General features: G+C 45.5%; 1 protein-coding gene across 4 annotated transcripts in view; it reads left to right on the top strand.

Annotated features, from left to right (window-relative positions):
* CDK15 (cyclin dependent kinase 15) overlaps nucleotides 1–22,109 on the top strand; it is a 101,265-nt gene that overhangs the window by 66,985 nt on the left and 12,171 nt on the right. For 3 of the 4 annotated variants that reach the window (XM_053280162.1, XM_053280182.1, XM_053280172.1), the window contains 2 exons: nucleotides 6,059–6,107; nucleotides 17,232–17,371. The exons of the other annotated variant lie outside the window; for it this stretch is intronic. In XM_053280162.1, coding sequence (XP_053136137.1) covers nucleotides 6,059–6,107; nucleotides 17,232–17,371 — 189 coding nt within the window. The remainder of the gene's footprint in view (nucleotides 1–6,058; nucleotides 6,108–17,231; nucleotides 17,372–22,109) is intronic. 4 annotated transcript variants of the gene reach the window in all.

Genomic DNA, 22,109 nt, shown 5'->3' on the forward strand with positions numbered 1-22,109 from the left:
AAATCTGGGTGCCTAATTTGCATACTATGTAAATTGGCTTGAAAATAATTTTTGAGCAGAATAGTGACTGCATGTTTTGCTCCATAACCCCATTTCTACACGGTCCAGAGCTTAGCTGCTTCTTTTTCTTCTTTAAATGAAAGCTGAAATCCAGGCAAATCTGGGTGGGCTAAGCAATCTGGGTGAGATGCTTAAAATCCTGGTGAAACCTGGAATTTCGGAGGGCATGGCAACTCTGCTATACAGACCACTTTGAGAACTTTTGCTTAAAAGCAGTATATATAAATATTCTAAATAACATAAAAGACACACACAAAAAGTTCCTTTTGCCACAGGTTGGAATGACTGTATTATCTATACATGTGTGCCACTGGATCTGCCACTGTAGTGTCCATGTTCCGTAGCAAAGAAGGGCAAGTAATGTGGAGAAAGGACAAGCTTCTTGTTGCTTCCAAATATAAGGTAGAGAAGGGGTCTATACAAAATGTCCATTCTATCACATAGTCTGCCACATGTCTGCACCTGATGTGTGATGACTGTGCCACTTGACTGGATTATATAGATGGTCAAGCTGCCATGGTGAAGGGAGCTTGCCTCCAGGGCTGTTTGGTCATTTGTCGGTGCTCTGTGATACTCAGATTGTGAGATTCCATAGATGACATCCCTTCTCATCCCATGACAGGAGTTGGCAGATCTGCCACCTAATGGCGCAGCGGGGAAATGACTCGATTTAGCAAGCCACAAGTTGCAGGTTCAAATCTCCACTGGTATGTTTCCCAGACTATGGGAAACACCTATATTGGGCAGCAGCGATATCGGAAGATGCTGAAAGGCATCATCTCAGACTGCGTGGGAGATGGCAATGTTAGCAGGTTAGTCCCTGCTAACTGGGCAAAGAGGCACGTTTTTAATATGGTGATTCTCTTTATTTAGCAAGGGGAGAGTAACTGGCCCTATCCACCCCCAGCACAGTACCTCCAGTGACTGTTGCTGGTGTCTATCTTATGTTTCTTTTTAGACTGTGAGCCCTTTGGGGACAGGGTTCCATCTTAATTATTTGTTATTTCTCTGTGTAAACCACCCTGAGCCATTTTTGGAATGGCGGTATAGAAATCGAATGAATAAATAAATAATAATAAACCCCTCCTATATTCTACCAAAGACAACCACAGGGCTCTGTGGTCGCCAGGAGTCGACACCAACTTGACGGCACACTTTAGGAGTTGGCAGAGAGATCAATGAGCAACATTCATTCAGAATCCATGCTACATACGTGCGCGCGCGCGCGCACACACACACACACACACACACACACACACACACACACACAGACTGACAGGCACATACATGCATACATACACCTATGCTCTCTGCACAGTTTCATCCCATTCCAGTGATTATTTACAAATGCCAGAGCTGTGATGTGCTTTTTTATTGCTTATCTCTAATCAGTCATCAGAGTGCCTTGCATTCTGGCAGTTACGAAAGAGCTACTTCAATTACATCAGAGAGCTCCAAGAGAATCCTGTAGTAATTGTAATAAAATATGTGTGTGTGTCTATCTTAAAACTGTAAGCCAACATATTTAATGGCACTGAAATAGTGAAAAATTGCCATGGTGACAACCATAATTAACATATCTATTAAGCATAATCAAAATTCAATTTTGGTGAGAAAAGGATTAGGCTTTAATGTAATAGAACACAGAAACTCCCAAACATTTTATTAAGATCTCCTGTCAACCATTTTGTCTCCTTTCTGGATCCCCTTGTTGTCTCCCTGAAGTCTTGGGAATTACAGGAGCCCCTTTGTGGTACATCCAAGGCCAATTAAAGATGGTTGTGGGCCCTCAGGCAATAATATCTAAGTTGTCTCTTTACAGTTATTTGCATTGGAATGATACCATGATTCAGTTAGATTTGAGCCAAATTTCAACCCTAGTTTAATCTGTGAGCAGCCCTGACAGTGTTTCAGAAAACAGCCTGGAATCAAGATCTGGAGAGAGAAAAGGTAGGGATCAAGTTGGAGATTGGTAACCAGGAGATCTGTAAAGGGATGTTGGAGGCTTGGTCTGGAGCATAGAGTCTGGCTGGGAATATGGATAGACAAGCAACAGAAACAACTAGAAGGCATTCATAGAACAGAAGCCCAGAGGTGGCAGGGAACACCAGAGTTTCCTGTTGCTCAAATAGGTTCCTAGAGCTGACCTGGAACCAGGTCAAGAATCGACAAAAATCCATCACATTTCAGGTTGCATGGTTTCTCAGACATGGTTTCTTGGGTGGCCGAACTGAGGCTCCCTAGCTGTTGGACTACAACTCCCATCATCCCCAGGTATAATTTATTGTAGCTGGGGTTGATGGGAGTTGTAGTTCAACAACTGGTGAGCCTCAGCGTGGCCACTCCTGCAACAGATTCTGTTACAAGCCTTGCCAGAAACTCAGCACAGAGGAATCCCTGGAATATCGAGACCACCACTCTCGTTGCATTTCATTTCAGTTTTGTCCAAGTACATTTCAGTTTAATCTTTGTGCATTTCTCATACGTATTTACTTTTACCAGCTGTGAGGGCAGAGGATTTTTCCCATTTAGAACTGAATTTGCCTACTTCGTCCCTTTCTCTGGAGTCTTCACAATGTGATGGAGTGTAAAAGAGGTGTGGAATCTTAAGATGAGGATGTGAAAAACACCAGGTTCCAAGATCATGTTTGGCTGTCTTGGGGTTAATCCAGGGATCAGTTTAGCTGGATTTAGCTTTTACTGCAAGAAAACAGACTAAATTAGCAAGGTGTCTGTTGCAGATTAAAGCCTTTGTCTCAGAACAAGCTCACATAAGGGAAAGAAATGCTGAATAATCCCTGCCAAGCTGCCTGGCTAGGCTTCTCCTAAAACTATTCTGTAATATTGGTAGGTTCAAAATGCTGTCACCAAGCACCCTAAAACTTGCAGAGAACCGGACCAGTGGATTGGGTGCTGTAATCCCAGGTCCCTCTGTAACAGAGTATTGGGCAAATAAATTAAAAAATAAAATTAAAAAAACCTTCCACATGTAAGCTTACACGGGATGAGAAAACTGATAGCTGCTGAACATCTGAGGACGTGTTTGCACCAGAGAAAACCCCCCTTCAGTCCTGCCCTTTTCCTGAGTTAAAAACCAACTTGGAGAGGTTTGTAAAAAAAAAAAGTTTTTAAAAAACCCAGTTTTATTCAATTACTGCAGACTACTTCCATCTGAGGCTTTCTAGCTTTCTTAGCTACAGTTAGGAATACTTAGATTACAAAAATAGGTTGTCTTAGGCATATTTAAATGTTTATAGAGTCTTTTGCAACACCCTAGGTAGGATGGCCGTAGGCTAATGTTTCTTATTTTTTTTTAATTATTATTATTATTATTATTAATTTATTTTTAAAAAATTCATACCGCCCTTTCAAAAATGGCTCAGGGTGGTTTACATAGAGAAATAACAAATAAATAAGATGGATCCCTGTCCCCAAAGGGTTCACAATCTTTAAAAAAAACATAAGATACACACCAGCAACAGTCACTGGAAGTACTGTGCTGGGGATGGACAGGGCCAGTTACTCTCCCCCTGCTAAATAAAGAGAATCACCACGGTAAAAGGTGCCTCTTTGCCAAGTTAGCAGGGTATGTTTCAGTTTTCAGTTATGTTGCAGGTAAACTATAATAAAACAGTATCAGGAATATGCAAAACACACACACCAAAGAAACAGAAATTTTAACACAAAGTCTGACTAAACAAACTTTCCCTTAAATTAATCTTTCCGAAGCCAAAGCCCAGGCTTCCTTTCCTTGAACTCACCAAACTCCAGATGAGAATTCAAGCTCCTGCCCTCCTATCTATCAAGGATCTGCAGAGTCAATCTCCTGCAGCCAGCTTCCATGGCTGCATGTCCTCCTCTACCCCTCCAGCCTAGCTTCTTCCTAACAAAGAACTCCCCTCTTCCTGGCAATGGCTTTCTAGGTCCCACCCACCTGATGTGCTGATTGGCTGAGCCCTGGAGTTCACCAGCCTGTCAGTCAAGACAGGGTTCACTTCCACCTAACTCTTTAGGGGGAGGGGAGTTCAGGGGCGTATCTAGGGGGAGGGCAGGCAGGGCACGTGCCCCGGGCGCCACTTGAAGGGGGGGCGCCATTTTGTAAAATTAATTTTAAAAAAAATGGCTGCCAAAACCAAAATGGCCACCGTGCATGCTCAAATGGCCTCTGTGAGGCTCTAGGTCATGCCAGGCTTTGCAGAGGCCATTTGAGCATGCGCGGTGGCCATTTTGTTTTCAGTGGCCTTTAAAAAAAAAAAAGATTATTTTTAAAAACGGCCACTGCACATGCTCAAATGGTCCCTGCGAGGCCCTAGAGGCCAGCGGGGTGAGGGGGAATCTTTGCAAACCCCCCAGCCTTTAGGAAGCCCCCCAAAGGGGCTACGGGTAAAAAAAATAATAATAAAAATATAGTATAAGACACTGTACACATATTCAGATTGGCACTATGTACAGAGAATCAGGGCTTGTGAATACTGAGCTGACGCTTAAGAGCTAGGATTGTATTCATTTACTCTTACTTTGCTTCTTGTGATAAGTGAGTTAAATGTGATGTCTTAATAATATGGCTATTAATGGTGAGTTTGTCTTTGAATCAGTGTGAAACCCTTAATATTAAGGCTCACTGGGAGTTTCTTGCTCTCTTTCTCTCATTTTAACTGTCTTTCTGAAAGACTAGAATATATTCCAAGCAGTGACACAGTTTACTCTGCATATCCTTTAATTATTTACAGAGTATCTGGGAAAAGTCAAATTCTCCATTGATTTTTAAAACTTATGCAATGGTGATGCTACAATGCATAGTAGAGAATTAGATAGGCACTTCTGTTTAGTTTTCCAAGTACATCTCCACATAGTATTTGGGTATTTCATGAGCCCCCACATACTGAAATTTGTAGTTTTCCAGCATTTTTTGGTTTGGCTAAGTCTGCTGCTAAATAGTTTTTGAAAGATTAAAAGATTAACGAGCTTGACTTGTATTTTTCAGCTGATATTATGGTAAAGTTATCTGAAAGATGGGTGTCAGATACTTGGACAGGGGGCGCAATTTCAGTGTTTGCCCTAGGCGCTATTTTCCCTAGATACGCCTCTGGGGGAGTCTGACCACTACAGTGTCTCAAGTCCTTTATATAGGATAGCATTTACAAATGCAAAGGGGTGGTGGTTATTTGTTGTGGGGAACGGCAACATCTTTCAAATGATCTCTTCTGTTGCAGAGATGTGGCTTTCTTCTAGCATTCAAACTGCAACTTTTTGTCACCGGTAGATGTAGTTTTCCTGCAGCTACCTATTTTGTATGCTTTAGCTGCATGAATATCACAAGCCCCTTTGGCTGGTATCTGTGAAATCAAGAGTGATGAGTGGAACAATTTCCTCCATGTTTTAAATTCTATTTATTTTTGTTTTTAATTTTTAGTGGTAAAATGCAAGAGCAGTCCATCCTTAAAAAAAAAAAAAAAAAAAGACAAAGCCAAGAAGGCAAATTTGTGGGTTCCCCCTCTCCTCTCCAGTACTTAAAGAGCACATCTACTTGGTTGCAAAAAGTGGTTAACACAAGTACAAACAAGTACAGTTACCAGCAAGGTGATGCACTGCCCATTGTCCATCAAATGGAGGTAGGACATCCTGCTACAAGTGTAGCAGTAAGAAACAACATTTTAAAATTGTTTGGAAAAATCTGAAGAGCCAATCTAGATATTACTTGTGTGAGTTTCCTTCTCTCTCTTGGTAAGTCACACACACACACACACACACACACACACGGAATTTGGATTTTTTTTTTAGTGGAATTCAATAGCTTCTGTTCTTCCCTAAACAAATGGCTAAATGCTCTACTGAATCACATTAACATCAATACTACTATTCATGCTTTATAGAGGTAATGTATATTTATAACTACAGCGGTGACAGATTCTATAGGAGGGTTTGAAATCCCCACCACATGGTTTTGTCTGTTTCCTTGGCTTTTGTTTAATCTGGTGATTGCATATTAACTTTCCAGGGAGTTTCTTCGCCAGTAGGCCTCGGAGGTTCCGAATGATCTGTGACAGGTAAACTACCTATGACAGCATTAACAAGGCTTCCCCTGGGGTCTGTTTGTTTTTATATGCAAGTTTCTACCTCTAGAATTGGTTCCTTTGAGTTCCTTCTGAATAAGACAACTCCAAAAGTGTGTAATAGTAGTTCAGCCTACCAAAAAAGAAGCAGCAGATTCCAAGAAAGAGGAATTCGTGGATTTAGCCTAAGCAACTGCAGATCAACCACTGTATGACAAGTAGTCAATATGAAGTACTATGCCCCTTAGTCTGGGGTGAACTTCACACTGCAAAAAAAAAAAAAAAGGCTGATCAATATAGTAGTTGTCCCTTTGCCTTCTTTCCCAATACTTATTGAATATACCAGTGGTTTCCAACCAGGGTTCCTCCAGATGTTGCTGAACTACAACTTCCATCATTCCCAGCTACAATAAACTAAAATGAAAAGTACCAAACTTCACCAACAAGGGTTTATTATTAGATTAAAAGAAAAACAAGAGTATGCAATAAGAACAGTGGTCTCTTCATAAAGCAGATTGTGAGAGAGATAAAACTTTTCACTAACCAGGCAACTCAGTCAAGCAACATAATAAAGCAAAACTAGCTGACCCCGCACAGAGCACCTGTGCAGTTGTGTACTGAGCCTGTGACATCCCCCGCAGCTCGCTCCCCCCCGCCGCTCGCTCGCTGGCTCTCCCCCCCTGCCGCTCGCTCGTTGGCTCTCCCCCCCGCCGCTCGCTCGCTCCCCCCCCCTCAGCTCTCCCCATTGGGTGGGCCAGGGCTAGGCCATCCCACCACTGCCTCCTGCCTTCTCCTCCCGGCTGGTAGGGCTTTGCCCGCTGTCTGCCCACCTCCTCACCACCGCCATCATTTCTCCCCACCACCGCCTCCTCTTCCTGGCCGGCGGGGCTTCGCCCGCCATCCACCCACCTCTTCTGGCTGCAGGGGCTTTGCCTGCCAGCCCTCCACCTCTGCATCCTGACCGCTGCCATTATTTCTCTTCACTTCAATGCTGGAACTCTTGCACGCTCTAGAGCATTTGCGCGTTAGTACTTGATTGCTCCCCTCACCTCAGAGATCTCCCCACCCTCACCTGAGCTGCACTCCTGCTCCTCCTCCATCCCGTTGCTTCCATCCTCCTCACCCTTCTTGGCCGTGGCTGCAGCACTGCTGCTGCCTATTGGCCAAGCTGCAGCCCCCTATCCCCAGAGACCTCCCCACTCTCACCAGAACCCCACTCTTGCTCCTCCCTTTAGGAGCAGCAGCAGTGGTTGACTGGGCCGTTCCTTGCTGCTGCCACCACCATGGCCACTCGTTCCCCTCAGGCCGCTGACAGGCCCAGGCCCATCCCTTGCCTGACTGCCTCCCTCTTACAATGGCCTCAGTAGCCCTAAACAGCAGCAGTGGTTGCCTGGACCCTTCCTTGCTGCTAGTGCTGCCATGGCCTCTCATTCCCCTCAGGCTGCTGACAGGCTCAAGCCCGTCCCTTGCCCTTCATTCTGTCTCTCTCTTCCCCCTCCCTTCTTTTTCTCTCTCTCTCTCTCTCTCTCCTCCACTCGCTCTTCTCCACTCTTTCTTCCCCCTCCCTCCATGTTTTTTCTCCCTCCCTCCCTGAGTTAACAGATTTTGTTCATTTACACAATGGCATCCTCCTTCTCCTGAAGGGGCTCTTTCCTCCCTCAGGACCTGTCTTTTTGCAGACCCCTGCCTGCTATCCTTTTATATCCAGAACATCTTCCGACCAGTAACAGCTGCATTCCAACTGACTTTAACCATCACAGGCCCCTCCTCCTAATCTGCATAGGGAATCCCCACTGCCCAATCACCATGGTGCTTCTGCTCTCACAGTCTCCTTCTCCCTATCTGCATATGGAATCCTCACTGCCCAATCAGGTGCTTCTGCTTGCATACTCTGCATATGGAATCCCCACTGCCCAATCAGGTGCTTCTGCTTGCATACTCTGCATATGGAATCCCCACTGCCCAATCAGGTGCTTCTGCTTGCAGACTCAGCCAATCACCTCCTTCCCACCACGTCACCACGCATGGCCCGTCTTGGAGAACAGCCAATCGTTTCCTTCCTACCACGTCACCACGCATGGCCCGTCTTGGAGAAATAATAATATAGATAGATAGTTTCTCTCACACATGTAACTGAACTGGTCCCTATCTTATTACTCACAGGCAGGGATCTTCCTGCTGTCTCCAGCCTCCAGGCTGTGGCCTTCTCATTTCCCCAGCAGCTTCTCAGACAATTGCTTCCTTAGGGCACTCTGGGGACATAATAAACTTCCTCTTCTTCTGTAGGTGGCTGTGAGTGTAATTCCCTCCCAGTCCTCTGGATTGGTCCTTCTGTTTTGATTTTACCGGGCTTTCCCCCTTATTAGGAAATGCACACCCTCCCAGCCGTTGCTCTATGTAAGGCCTAGTCCTCCCTCAAATCCTTACTACCACTACACAGTTGGATGAGGAGATCACAAAAGTGCAGACTCAGCATATTATTGCAAGTATTATTAGGACATGACCAATTCCTTTGGCTTTGAATGAGAAAGTAGAAATAGGACAGGGGAGAGCTCCCAGGGCACGGAACCCAGTCTTTCCCCCACCAAAGCATCCTTGGAGATTTTCAGTCCTTTTCTCTGAACCCCTTTCTCTGCCTTGTTTTATGAGAATTCCCCTAACCACTCTCCACTGAACCATGCTGTGTTGACCAGAGATCACTCAAGTCCAGTGCCAATGATCTTTCTCTCATGCCCACCTGTACACTTTCAGCGATGTTTGTGGTGCTCTGGAAGAATTACAGCTGATTTGTGGTGCAGCTGCAATTTTGCCTCCACTTGTTCTTACCTTTTGCACAAAAACATACATGTGCACAGAAACACCCAGGTTTTTATGCTTCCTTCAGGAGTGGCAGAGGATTCTGAATTGGAGGGGGCTGATTTGAGACATAAGCAGGGACAAGGGGCTTGTTCACAGAAAACTGAAAGTGGATGTTCTCAAGTCAGTTCATCTTACTGGGTAAAGAAATGGCTTTACATCTCCCACTGCCCCCCACCAAAAATGATGCTTCTAAACAAGCCTTCTTTCTTACATTTCTGTTTACACTGTGGTTACAGTGTCAGCATTAGAAACTCCTTGTGTTTTGCCACTTAAATACATATCTGGATCCCCAGTACAGTCATGCCTATCTGAACAACATTACAGTTTTGCACATATAATTCTGCCAGCAATTCTGTGCATGCATGTGGCTTACTTTTTCTTTTCTCTGCCCCCTTCCCAGACCTATCCCCACCCTGAAAAAGTATGGACAGCTGATGGGAGACACTCAGACCTCAAGCCCAGTTTAATGTGTATGTTTTTGTTCAGCCTGGAGACAGAGAATGAAAGTGAGCAGATCCCGGCCATGTGATGTCATTTGGAAGGGAAACGCCAGCTGGGGTGGGTGTGAGGAGAAGCACAGCAGGCTTGGCTCTAATGGGCCACCTGACACTTGGAACAAACAAGCAAATTAAAAGCTGTAAAACTCAAGCACTGTTTTTGTTTGTGTGCTTGCTTGTTTTTTCTTCAATCTGTTTCATTTCCTCCTCTCCAAGATGTGATGTTCTCCGGAAGCCAGCCACTTGGCATTGGGTTGTGTCAAAGATAGGTCTGGGAATGGGAGAACACACAAACACATACACACTGCCATGTGAAAGTGATTTAGAACAACCACCTACCTTAGGCACTTCTTAGGAGACAACAAGTTCTGCCCATTTGTGTCTTCAGAATGCTTGCAAAATAAAAGTGATTCTAAGTCCATGGAACTTCTGAAGAACATCCTTCATATTTCTGCTGAAAGGATTAAGGAGTGGCTTTAAAAACTCTTTGTAATTCAGTAATGACATTATTAAGCTTTCATGAATGGACTTTTATTCTTTATTTATTTAGCACATTTGTATACTGCAAAGATTTGTGTCTCATGGTGGTTTACCCACAAATTAAAACAATAGAATCACATTAAAACCATAAAAATAATTAAAACAGTTAAACTATCAATAAGCTACCATGAAACCAACTCACAGCTAGCCAACTACTTAATTAAACAAATGTGTCTTAAGAGATTTTCCAAATAGTAGTAGTGTGTGCATGCTACTTCCGGTCCGAGGAGCAGACAGAGTGGCAGGGAGGTACGCTGCTGCCACGCTGGACCATTTTTTAAGTGAGTGCCGGCAGGGGAAACACGGCGGGGGGGGGAGTGCATCCTCCCCCACCATTAAAGTTATCCCCCCACCTTCAGACCCATCAAACCGCCCAGTATTCGAACCTGTTTGGAGGCCCATAAAAGGGCCTCCAAACAGATTTTTGCACATCCCTAGCAGGAAGTGCCCTCCAAAGCCTTGGGGCAGCTATAGAGAAGTCTCGACCTTGAGTCCTCACCAGACAAGTTGGTGGCAACTGTACATGGACCTGCCCAGAAGCTCCTATTAAGTGGTGGGGCACATGAAGAAGGAGGCAACCTCTTAAATGACTCTTTTTCTAGCAAAGTGAACAGTAGTGTCCAAACTCACAGACTGGCCTCCACACCCTTCAAAAAAGCTTTACTGTAAGTTGCTCCTGGTTTTATTACTCCCATGTCAGCCCTCTGAGGGTACTACAGTCAAGCTTTGTAAACAGGTGTCTTTGCCCTCTTGTAGGAGTGTTGAGAACTACAAAGATCCCTGTGTTGGTCAGGGCTGGCCCTACGATTAGGCAGAATGAGATAGCTGCTTTAGGCAACCAATTTTACCTTTGATTAAAGGGCATCAAACTTTCAGTTAATCTACTAGTTAAGTTTTTTTTAATTTTTTTAATTGGTACTCTGCCTTTCCATTAGCAAAAACACTGAAGGCAGCTTACATTGACAAAAACAACCAATACAAAACAAAGTTTTAAAAAGATACAATAAACACAATCAAACATAATCAATGAAATAAAACAGAACAGCAAAGCCTCATTAAATAGTCAGCGAACACAGATCAGACAGCAAGTCAAATGCTTGATTTAAAAAGAAGGATTTCAAAAGACTAGGGGTGTGCAGAACCAGTTTTAATCGAACTGGCCCGGTTTGACCTGGACCAGTCTCAAAAAACAAAAAATGGTGGCCAGTCCAAATTTGGACTGGTTCTGGTCTGATATGGAACTGAACCAGCCACGGACTGGCGGTTTGGTTCAAATCTGAACCAACCGCCAAACCCAGTTCCATGCGCACCACTACAAAAGACACTCCCCCCTCCAAAGGGGACAAAACCCACCCCTTTGGGCAAGGCATTCCACTACCAATAAGGCCTTTTTTCATCCCCATCAACTGCACCTCAGCCAGTGGTGGACCCTCCAATGCCAATTGGAGTATATGTGGAAAGAAGGTTTATACATAGCAAGGATCCTCTGTCTGTACACATGCATATACACCTCTGTGGGATATCTGTTAAGAAACTGATTGCCAGGAAATTTAGGATTGACAAAAGGAAGTAGTACTTTTTCACACAGAGCATAATTAATCTTTGGAATTCTCTGCCAGGGGATGTGGTGAAGACCACCAGCTTGGATGGCTTAGACAAATTCATGGAGGACAGGTTTATCAATGGCTGCTAGTGTTGCTGGATATAGGTTGCCTCCAGGCTCAGAGACAAGATGCTTCTGAATACTGCAGAGGAGCAACAGCGGGAGAGGGGTATAACTTCATTTCCTGCTTGTAAGGTTCCCAGAGGCATCTGGTGGGCCACTGTGAGAAACAGGATGTTGGGCTAGATGAGTCTTGGCCCTTGGGCCTGATGTAGAAGGGCTGTTCTTATGAAAGACTAGAGTTTGCTCTTGTAATGTTGTCGTCCCCAGTTACAGCCCTTTAATTTTGCCCCCTACCTAATGTCACAGCGGGGAAATGACTTGACTAGCAAGACAAAGGTTGCTGGTTTGAATCCCCACTGGTATCTCTATTGGGCAGCAGTGATATAGGAAGATGCTGAAAGGCATCATCTCATACTGCGTGGGAGATGGCAATGGTAAATCCCTCCTGTGGTTGCCAGGAGTCTGTGGTTGCCAGGAGTCGACAATGACTTGACAGCACACTTTACCTTTACCCAAAGAATGCATTGAGAATTATTTACATATTTGAGGGAAAGCAAAGAGGGCCATTTGGTCACCTGTATTAGATGAGGGCATAATAACATATCCTTTACCGCTAGTATTAAATGCACCCTGAAGCACACTATAATCAGTATTCACCACCAGCTATTGAGTCGGCAATAGAAACTCTATCAGTAGTTGCTTTGATCTAGATTCTAGAAGTTTACCTGGGCTACTGTACTGTTCAAGACTAAGCCCAATTTTATTTCAAAGTAGGGATGCCACAGCGCTTTAGACTTCGGATAACTCCACGTGCAGGAAATCATCACCAGGGCTAATGCTGTGCTGGGTAATACATCATCAATGGAATGTTGATCTCCTGTGCTGGTCTTTGACCGTAATAAAGATGATTGATTGGTTGATTGAATGTTGATCCCATAGTGTCTCAGAGTGGGCTGCGAAGTGCCTTAGCCCAGCCCCTTTCTTAAGGAAGGATCTGTTTCTTAAAGGGGCCGTGCCTGGTTTTTTAAGCACTGGCTCTCGTGACACTGGAGGCTACTACTAATATTGGTACGTTCTCAAAGGATGAATAGGAGGATGAAAGCAGGGTGAACATGCTGACTCAGGGTCCCCTGATTGTCCTGCTGCAAGGTGTGCCAATGACTCAGAGTCATCCAGAGTTTGGATCACAGGCTCTCCCCCACCCCGTCTCCTCTCCTGAACTATTCACCTAGTCGAAGGGTTCTGGATCCAAGGTCATGACAGCTACCAAGTTTTAACTTGACCAGCTTCCAATCCCAAAACATTTAATTCCCTCCCACAAAGGCTTTTGAATCATTTTTGCCCTACTGAGTCCCTAATGATGTCACCCGTAGTGAAATAAAGGTAAAGTGTGCCATCAAGTCAGTGTCCACTCCTGAGGACCACAAAGCCCCATGGTTTTCTTTTGGTAAAATACAGGAGGGGTTTACCATTACCTCCTCCTGTGCAGTATGAGACAATGCCTTTCAGCATCTTCCTATATCGCTGCTGCCCAAAATAGGTGTTTCCCATAGTCTGGGAAGCGTACCAGTGGGGATTCGAACCAGCAACCTCATGCTTGCTAGGCAAGTCATTTCCCGGCTGCACCATTAGGTAGCTAGTAGTGAAATAAGAACATAAGAACAGCCCTGCTGGATCAGGCCCAAGGCCCATCTAGTCCAGCATCCTGTTTCGCACAGTGGCCCACCAGATGCCGCTGGAAGCCACAGGCAGGAGTTGAGGGCATGCCCTCTATCCTGCCATTACTCCCCTGCAACTGGTACTCAGAGGCATCCTGCCTATGAGGCTGGAGGTGGCCCACAGCCCTCCGACCAGTAGCCATTGATAGACCTCTCCTCCATGAAGTCATCCAAACCCCTCTTAAAGCCATCCAGGTTGTTGGCTGTCACCACATCCTGTGGCAGAGAGTTCCAGAAGTGGATCACGCGTTGTGTGAAAAAGTACCTCCGTTTGTTGGTCCTAGACCTCCTGGCAATCAATTTCATGGAGTGACCCCTGGTTCTAGTGTTGTGTGAGAGGGAAAAGAATTTCTCTCTCTCCACTTTCTCCACACCATGCATGATTTTATAGACCTCTATCATGTCACCCCGCAGTCATCTTTTTTCTAAAATAAAAAGCCCCAGGTGTTATAGTCTTGCCTCATAAGAAAGATGCTCTAGGCCCCTGATCATCTTGGTTGCCCTCTTCTGTACCTTCTCCAGTTCAACAATGTCCTTTTTAAGATGTGGTGACCAGAATTGTACACAGTACTCGAAGTGTAGTCGCACCATAGTTTTGTATAAGGGCATTATAATATTAGCCGTTTTATTTTCAATCCCCTTCCTAATGAACCCTAGCATGGAATTGGCCTTTTTTGATGGCACTGTGGTCACTGTTCCCTAAAGGGTCGATGACCCTGACATCATGCACCAGGTCCTGGGTGTCACTCAGAATTAGATCCAAGATCGCCTTCTCTCTGGTCGGTTCCATGACCAACTGTTCTAGGGCACAGTCATTTAGCGTATCTAGAAATTTGACCTCTTTGTCCTGACCTGAATGTGAATTTACCCAGTCTATGTGTGGGTAATTGAAGTCACCCATAATTACAGCCCTGCCTCTCCTTGACACCTCCCTGATTTCCTCCTGCAACTCCCAGCCACTGTTGGCATTTTGATCCGGAGGGCGATAGCACGTCCACAGTAGCAGGTTCCCTTTCCGGCCTTGTATAGTCACCCACAGGGTTTCTGTGGAGGACTCCAGTCCACCTAGGTTTTCTAGCTTGTTAGATTCTATCCCTTCTTCAACATACAGTGCTACCCCTCCTCCAAGGTGCCCCTCCCTGTCCTTTCTATAGAGTTTATACCCAGGGATAACAGTGTCCCACCGGTTCTCACTGTTCCACCATGTTTCTGTTATGCCCACTATATCTATTTCTGTGTTAGCAACCAAGCACTCCAGCTCACCCATCTTGGCTCGGAGGCTTCTGGCATTGGCATACAAGCACCTATACACTGAATCTCTCCCCTGATGTATGCTATTCTTTTGACTCTTTGACCTGCTGGCACAGGCTCCCGTCTGCTCTTTATGCGGTTCTGCTCTGTCCCCTTCTGTTTTATCTGAATTCTTTGCAGCCGCACACTTTAAAGGATGGCTTTTGCCAAACGGGATACCGCCCAGCTCCCATCGGCTGTTCCCCAGGTGTCATTTTAAAAGCTGCTCTGCAATCTTTTTTATTTTAAGCGCCAGCTGTCTGGTTCCATCTTGGTTCAAGTGCAGCCCATCCCTTTTGTACAGGCCTTGCTTGCTCCAAAATGTGTCCCAGTGCCTAACAAATCTAAACCCCTTCTCCCGGCACCAACGTCTCATCCATGCATTGAGACCCCTCAGCTCTGCCTGTCGCACTGTACTTGCGCGTGGAACAGGTAGCATTTCTGAGAATGCTACCTTGGGGATCCTGGACTTCAAAATGCTACCTATCAGCCTAAATTTGGCTTCTAGGATCTCCCGACTGCATTTCCCCAAATTGTTGGTGCTGACGTGCACCATGACAGCTGTCTCCTCCCCAGCACTGTCTAGGAGTCTGTCTAGATGCTGCGTGATGTCCGCAACCTTCGCACCAGGCAGGCAAGTCACCGTGCGGTCAACACGCAGGTCACAAAGCCATCTCTCTATCCCTCTAATGATCGAATCACCCACTACAAGGAGGCCCCCACCCACCAGAGGAGTATCCCCTGTGCGAGAGGATATGGGCTCATCATCCACGGAAGGAGTCCCTTCTAAAGGAGCATTTCCCTCTTCCTCAGACCGATGTCCTCCTTGCCCAAGACCTTCATTCTCCCTGACAGCAGAGGAGCTACCAGCCCTGGAGTGGGATGCCTTTATCACATCCCTGAAGGTCTTGTCCACATGCCTCTCTGTCTCTCTTAGCTTCTCCAGATCTGCCACCTTGGTCTCAAGGGAACAGATTTGTTCCCTGAGAGCCAGGATCTCCTTGCACCGAGCACACACCCATGACTTCTGCCCATGGGGCAAACAGTCATACATGTGGCACTCTGTGCAATACACTGGGAATTGCCCCTTCCACTGCTGACCTTCTATCTTCATACTGTTTTTGTTGGCTGTTTACAGTATTTAGAGAGTTTATTGTCCATTTATTAGATAGTTTATTAGAAGGATAGGTCTCAGCTGTAATGGTCAGCTATTTAACTGTCCAAACAGCCTTTCCCAAGAATATGAGGGATACGAGGGAGGGATATGTACTTACGTTCTCTTCTCCACCAGGCTCCTTGTGATCCTTGTGATCACAGGAGCTTGATCCAGGCTCCTCCGCACACTTCCCGCTAAACTCCTGCAAAACTCCTACGTCCTGTTTGCTATCCCTGTTCACTATGCTCTCGGGCCTTCACCTCATATATAGAATAGCCTTCCAACTGACACACAGGTTGTGAGTCAAAGGAAAGGAATGTGGGGCCTCTCCCAGCCCTAGCTGACTCCACCCCCTCCAGGCAGTCACTAAGTAAACACTGGAGTTAGGTAACCCTAACAACTCCTAGCCCTGTGATATCTTAACCCTAACAAGTAACCCTAACAAGTCACACACACACACACACACACACACACACACACACACACACACACCCCTACCCCTTAAAGAGAAACAGCTCCTGCAAAACTCCCCTCTTCCTGTTCAATAAAGCTTCAATAAAATCTTCAATAAATCTTCAATAAAATCTTCAATAAAATCTTTAATAAATTTGGAAGCTTCAATAAAGCTTCCAAATTTCAAATTTCAAAACCGGGTTCAGAGAAAAATGAGCTGTTTTCTGGAAATTATCTCATATTAGCCAAGCCCAATTCCCAGATGAGTCAAGGGAAGTAGACCCTTCAATAGCCTGTTTTCACTCTCGGATAAGTTAACACGGACTATTTCTAACACTACATGACACTGCCTCAGACACCAAAATGATTTTGGTCTTCCCTGGTGTTGGCTGAACCCCTGACTCATTTCCAGAATGCATGTGAGGAGCTTGGAAAGAGCCCTGGCTGTTCAATCCAATGTTTACCCTCATTCACAGATTTGTTTGTTTCTTTAAGAAGGCAGATGATGTTATGTTGGAACTGCCCCCAAGTATGATCATAGCCATTTTAGGCCAAAGCTTGATTGTAACAAGAACATCATGCATTGCATTTGCTTGCTGTTCATCTTTTTCTCCCATTTAAGTCTTTCTTTTCCAAAGTAGTGATTTTTCTTCAGGGTGGATAGTTTTGAAACACTCTTTAATTGGAAATGGGTCTGAAGCAGACTCCAGCACTTAGGTACCACCCAACTTGACAGAAGTTTGGCAAGAGGAGGAGCTCAAAACCTCTTGGCTCACTGAAAGCTCTGGAATTGGCTTCACTGTGTGGCCCAGATGTTCACAGTTCCTTCCCTGCCATTTGCAAAGGTTTACATTTTCCTTCTCTCTCTTTCTCTCTACATGGCTTAAAATTGTGGTTCAAGGTCTCGCTCCACTGCTGATTATTTCTCTTGTTTTCTAGGTTAGGCAGGGAGTCTGAGGCTGAAGACTTGGCAACAAGGATGTTAAAGGTTTGTCCACGGGACAGAATCTCTGCAAAAGAGGCACTTGTTCATCACTTCTTCAGTCCTTTGCCCTCTCAGCTCTATCAGCTTTCTGATGGTATGTCATTTCCTCTTCCTGCTTCAGCTACAAGTGTATCGTAACATACTTCTTCACTTCTGTAAGTTGTTTATGGTTAAGACATTCTAAAGAAACAACACATACAGAGAGGAAGGTGCCTTCTACTGAGTCAGATCATTGGTCCATTTAGCTCAGTATTGTCTATATTGCCTGGCAGCAGTTCTCCAAACACATAATAAAGTTCCTGTAAGTTACAAACGGCATTGGCCAGGAAACTCCCAAGTTTCAAAAAAGCCACACAAGCCCTTGTAAGTTACAATCTGCACCCCCTAATTTTAACACATGCACAACTTCCAGACATTGTAGGACTGGGATTTCCTGGCTTTGTGGAGCCTGAACCAAAATTAGATAGCCTTCACTGTGGTCTTAAACTGGCAAGGGTTTGGGTTTTTTTTAAAAAAACTATCTAATATCTCAGAATATACTGTGTTTCAGAATATACTGTGGCTGGGTTCACATAGTCACAAGGATCCTGGTAAAAAAGTAAATCGGGATTAGTGAACCCTGTGAAGGTGATTGCGAGACCCTAGAATCTCAGGGCAATCTTGCTCAAACCACTCTGGTTAACCAGAATAGGTAACCAGGACTGAAACCTGTACTGATAGCAAGAGGCATGTGGTGTGTGTTGTTGCCAGGTAGAGTTGAGGTAAGTTGTTGGGCCTGCAGGGCCAAGGAGTGGTTAGGAGGCTAGTATGTCAGTTGCTGCCAGCTACTCTAGGTGCAGGTGTTATGGTGGTTGTACAGGTAAGGGCATGATATATGCAGGGATTGGGATTGGGGATAGGTGTGGTTCTCACAATCCGTAAATGTGAACTGGAGAGCCCTGCCCTTATCCAGTCAAGATCAGATCTAAGATTACCGATGTTGGTTTGTGTCCCTTGAACAATCTGGGAATCCTGCCTTGGAGCAAGTTCTCATGATCAAGCCAATGTCAGTAACCAACCTTTAACCACAATTGCAGGGATCATGAGGACCTAGCCCAGTGGTGGACAAATCCCCAGTATTCATTGAGGTGTTCCAGAAAGAGCACATGCCTTACAGCTAGGTGACTTTATGTCCCTCAATAGCCCCGCTTTGACTGTGTTGGGGAAGGAACCAGGAGGTGAAATCCCACATTATGGTCTCTGAAAGCTCCATCCTACATCATTTCTGGTTCCTAAGACTTCAGCAGACACTGCCTTCCTGTTTTAAAACTGTCCCCTGCAACCATGGGAAATGAGAGTCTTACTAGACAGAGGGGGTTAAATGTGTGAGATTCAGTGGACTCTCCCAATTAATCCTATGTGGAGTCAGTGCAGGTAATTCAGACTCACTGTGTCTCCTCTTGCTGCTCACCTGCTGCTCCCCATCCACCGTATAGATCCGCCATGCACTGCTGCATGTATTGGTCCCCCAAGGCTTCCCTCCCTTCCCCTCCCCAATATCCCAGCCACGCTCCCTTCTGGTTCCTGCCCACTGTCTCTGCCAGCAGTGATTCAAAACAGACTGTTTAAAACTTGTCTTATTATTCTGTGCTGCCCTGCCGCTATGCTTTGGTAAGGTCTTTGGCTGGACAGTACATATTCCGTAATTAATGAACAGTAGCTGCCATGCTGCCCTCTAGCTATGGCCTCTGAAAAGCCATTGGCTGCCCAGTACATGTTCCTGTAGTTAGTCCACCTTAGAGTATCCACAGCACGGAGGAAGGCTGGGTGGTGTCCTGCTCTACTATCTAGCCATCTTCTTTTCCCAACATTGCACTTCCCCATTTTTCACAGTCTGCCTACTCGTCCCAACTTCTAGGGTGGGGGGGAGAAGGGCTGTTATCACCATTCTGCTCAGCTCCATGGTGGGGCTAGCTAGGCTTGGCAGAGCCTAGCCCTGGCCTCTGAGGGAGGCTGGTAGCCGCCAACTCACACCCTCCTGTGGTCCAGTAGCCCAACACCTGCCCCTTCCCTACCTCTGGCTGCCTCCAGGACCAGGACTCCACCAAGCAGCACCAGCCCCTAGGGGCCAGTGGCACAGGAGAGTGCTCAGAAGCCCAGTGCCGCCCTAAAATGTGAGGCAAGCGGGGGAAGCAAGATGAGTGGGTGGGAAGATGCTATGCTGCTAAAATGCCTTAAAAGGTTTTTGTTTTGTTTTTTTTAAAAAATTAAAAGTTGGCTGGCCAGGGATTGTTGAAACATATCTTGATGGGTCACAGACTGGAAAGGTACTGTGCATAATTGCACAGTGGTCAGCAAGAGGTGTGCCCAGGTGTGAAAGACATGGGGGTGTGGGAACCGGCAACGTTCAGCACCAACCCTCCCATTTGTTGCCACCTGTATAGAAACCCACACTGATGAATCTGTCCAGACAGGTTTACTCCTTCTGCATTATTTTCCCTTGAGCATTCAAGATAGTGTGAAAAGTTACAGCATCTCTCATGAGTTGGGCAGCTATTCGTCAGCAAAAAATATGGTAAGGTAAAATGTGATAAGGTAAGGTATTGCCTGGCCATCCAGCAACATTGCTGGTAAGACACAGAAATCAAGGTGCTATAAGTGGCTATCTGGACAGGCTCTTAGAAATGCATTCTCTCAAATCAAGTTAAAGCTGGGCTTCTCAAAGAGGGATACAATGGTCTTTGGCTTCTTGGTAGGAAATTAGACTCTTACAGATTTTCAGCCTCCCTGGATACCAGACCCCATGGCTGGGGTCAACACATGAGATGCCTTCTTATACGAAGTTGCCAGATTATTTGAAAACTTCACAGTTGATTTTGAGACAAGCACCACTGGTGCTGTCAGATATCATTTATGCCCAAAGTACTCAGGGCCCAAACTCGATAAGGCAGTGGCAAATCCATGTGTCTAAACCCAGATCTGCATCAGTCATATAGAAAGAAGAGTGTCCAATGTTAACAGCACAAGGAATGCATGGGTGGGAAGAGCTAAGCCAGCCCAACCCAACCTGTGGCATCTATACCCCCCACCCCCCACCCCAGATGCTTCTCTCCTCAGGTCAGCTCTAATATCAGAACTGAGTTGGGTTGGGAGAAAAGCAGAGAGGGGCAGTGGGGAGATATGCAGCAGGGGAGGGCTCCTCTGCACTTTTCAGTCATGCTCCACTTTTGCTATACAATTCGGCGGGGGCGGGGGTGGGGGGCTTATCCTGCCCTTCCTATGTGACTGGGGCAGACCTGAATTTAAACACACAGATTTGCTGCTGTCACCTTCTGTTTTGGCCCTGAGCATGTGCATGTGGGGGTGGGGGTGGGAGAAGGAGACGGAGACAGAGAGTGAGAGAAAGATCTGCATTCCTTTTCTGTCCAACCAGCCACAGAGCACAAATCTACTTTGACACTTTTAGAAAATTGAAAAGATGGAATCTCACAGGAGCCTGCCTTTGCCGGGGGATGGGGAGACTGAGGAGGAGGAGGGGAGGGCTCCCAGCAGGGGGGAAGTTGACTTTTCTTTATACATATAGGTTTTTTTCCATGCAGAGTTTAAATTATGCCTGATAAAAGGAGTTTCGTGGATGTTTCAGTTCTTTCAAACCCTCCTGGCTTCCTCCCAATTAAATGAGGTTTGTCAAAGCCACAGGGCTCTGCTGCTGCCTGAGAGGCAGACAAGCACTTCCTGCAGTGACATCTCAAATCCCCGAGGGAGGAGATGAAAGTGCCCATGCCAAAAGACAGGAAAAGAAGGAGCAAGAGAAGGTGAGGGGGGGGGGACAGGTACAGAGGCAGAAAGGCACAAGGAGGAAGGTGGGGAGGGGAGGGAGGCCACAGATTGGCATCACAAGGTGTCACTCTCCGGGACAAGATTGATCGTTTCCATATGAGGAATGTATTCCCAGGCCCCTGAGCTGGTATATTAGCATGGGGTGGTGTTTTTTGGTTGTTGTTTTTTTTATGGCTAATATTTCACCCCTGTTTCAGCCAGTGGGGCCTCTGTGGACAGGAAATGGCATGGCGTTATCATGGTAACCAATGTGTTGGGAAGCAAATCAAAGTCTTTTAGGCAGAAATGGCTACAATTTCTGATCCAGCAAGCCCATATTCACAAGTGATTCATTAAAGTTACAAAATAATAATAATTTGGTGTTTTAACTGCAAGAAACATAGAAACACCAAATAAAGACTATTCTAAAATAATTCTCAGCATATCCATCTCCACTTTCACAATCATGTAAGACAGTCAGGCTCCAGTGTCCCTGGGGTTAATTTCATTTAATTATGTTAGTTTAGAATTCTGGGTGCAACAGTTAACACAGAAGATTCTGTTCCAGCAACAGTCTAGAGGATGCTGGTAATTAACTTCTGTATTCTCAAGGACAGTTCTGAAGAAGGAGGGAGCAAAAGAATTAGATGAAGACAGCAAGCCAAAAGAGTGTTTTTGATTGCAAGGAAAACATGGAAGAGACAGAGAAATATTTTTAAAAGCTTTTCTACAAGGATATTCCCCCACCCCCACCCCTTGTTGTGAAATTATTATAGTAGGAATCACTCTCTTTCATAAATTGCCATAGTGAATTTGTAGCCACAAAGCATTCTCCAAAGCTTGCTCCCTGGAAAAAAATATGATCAGTTCAAAGCAAGCCAACATTTTAATGACTGTTAAAAAGAATGGCAGTGGTCAGCTGCTAACGGTTTGTGATTGTGAACTGGAGCCAGAGGAAGTTATTTCTTCTTGTTCAGCCCAAACAAGATAGGGAGTGTGTGGCTAAAATTGGGTTGAATTCTTATAGCCCCCTC

Source organism: Hemicordylus capensis, chromosome 1, assembly GCF_027244095.1.
Source record: "Hemicordylus capensis ecotype Gifberg chromosome 1, rHemCap1.1.pri, whole genome shotgun sequence".
NCBI lineage: Eukaryota > Metazoa > Chordata > Lepidosauria > Squamata > Cordylidae > Hemicordylus > Hemicordylus capensis.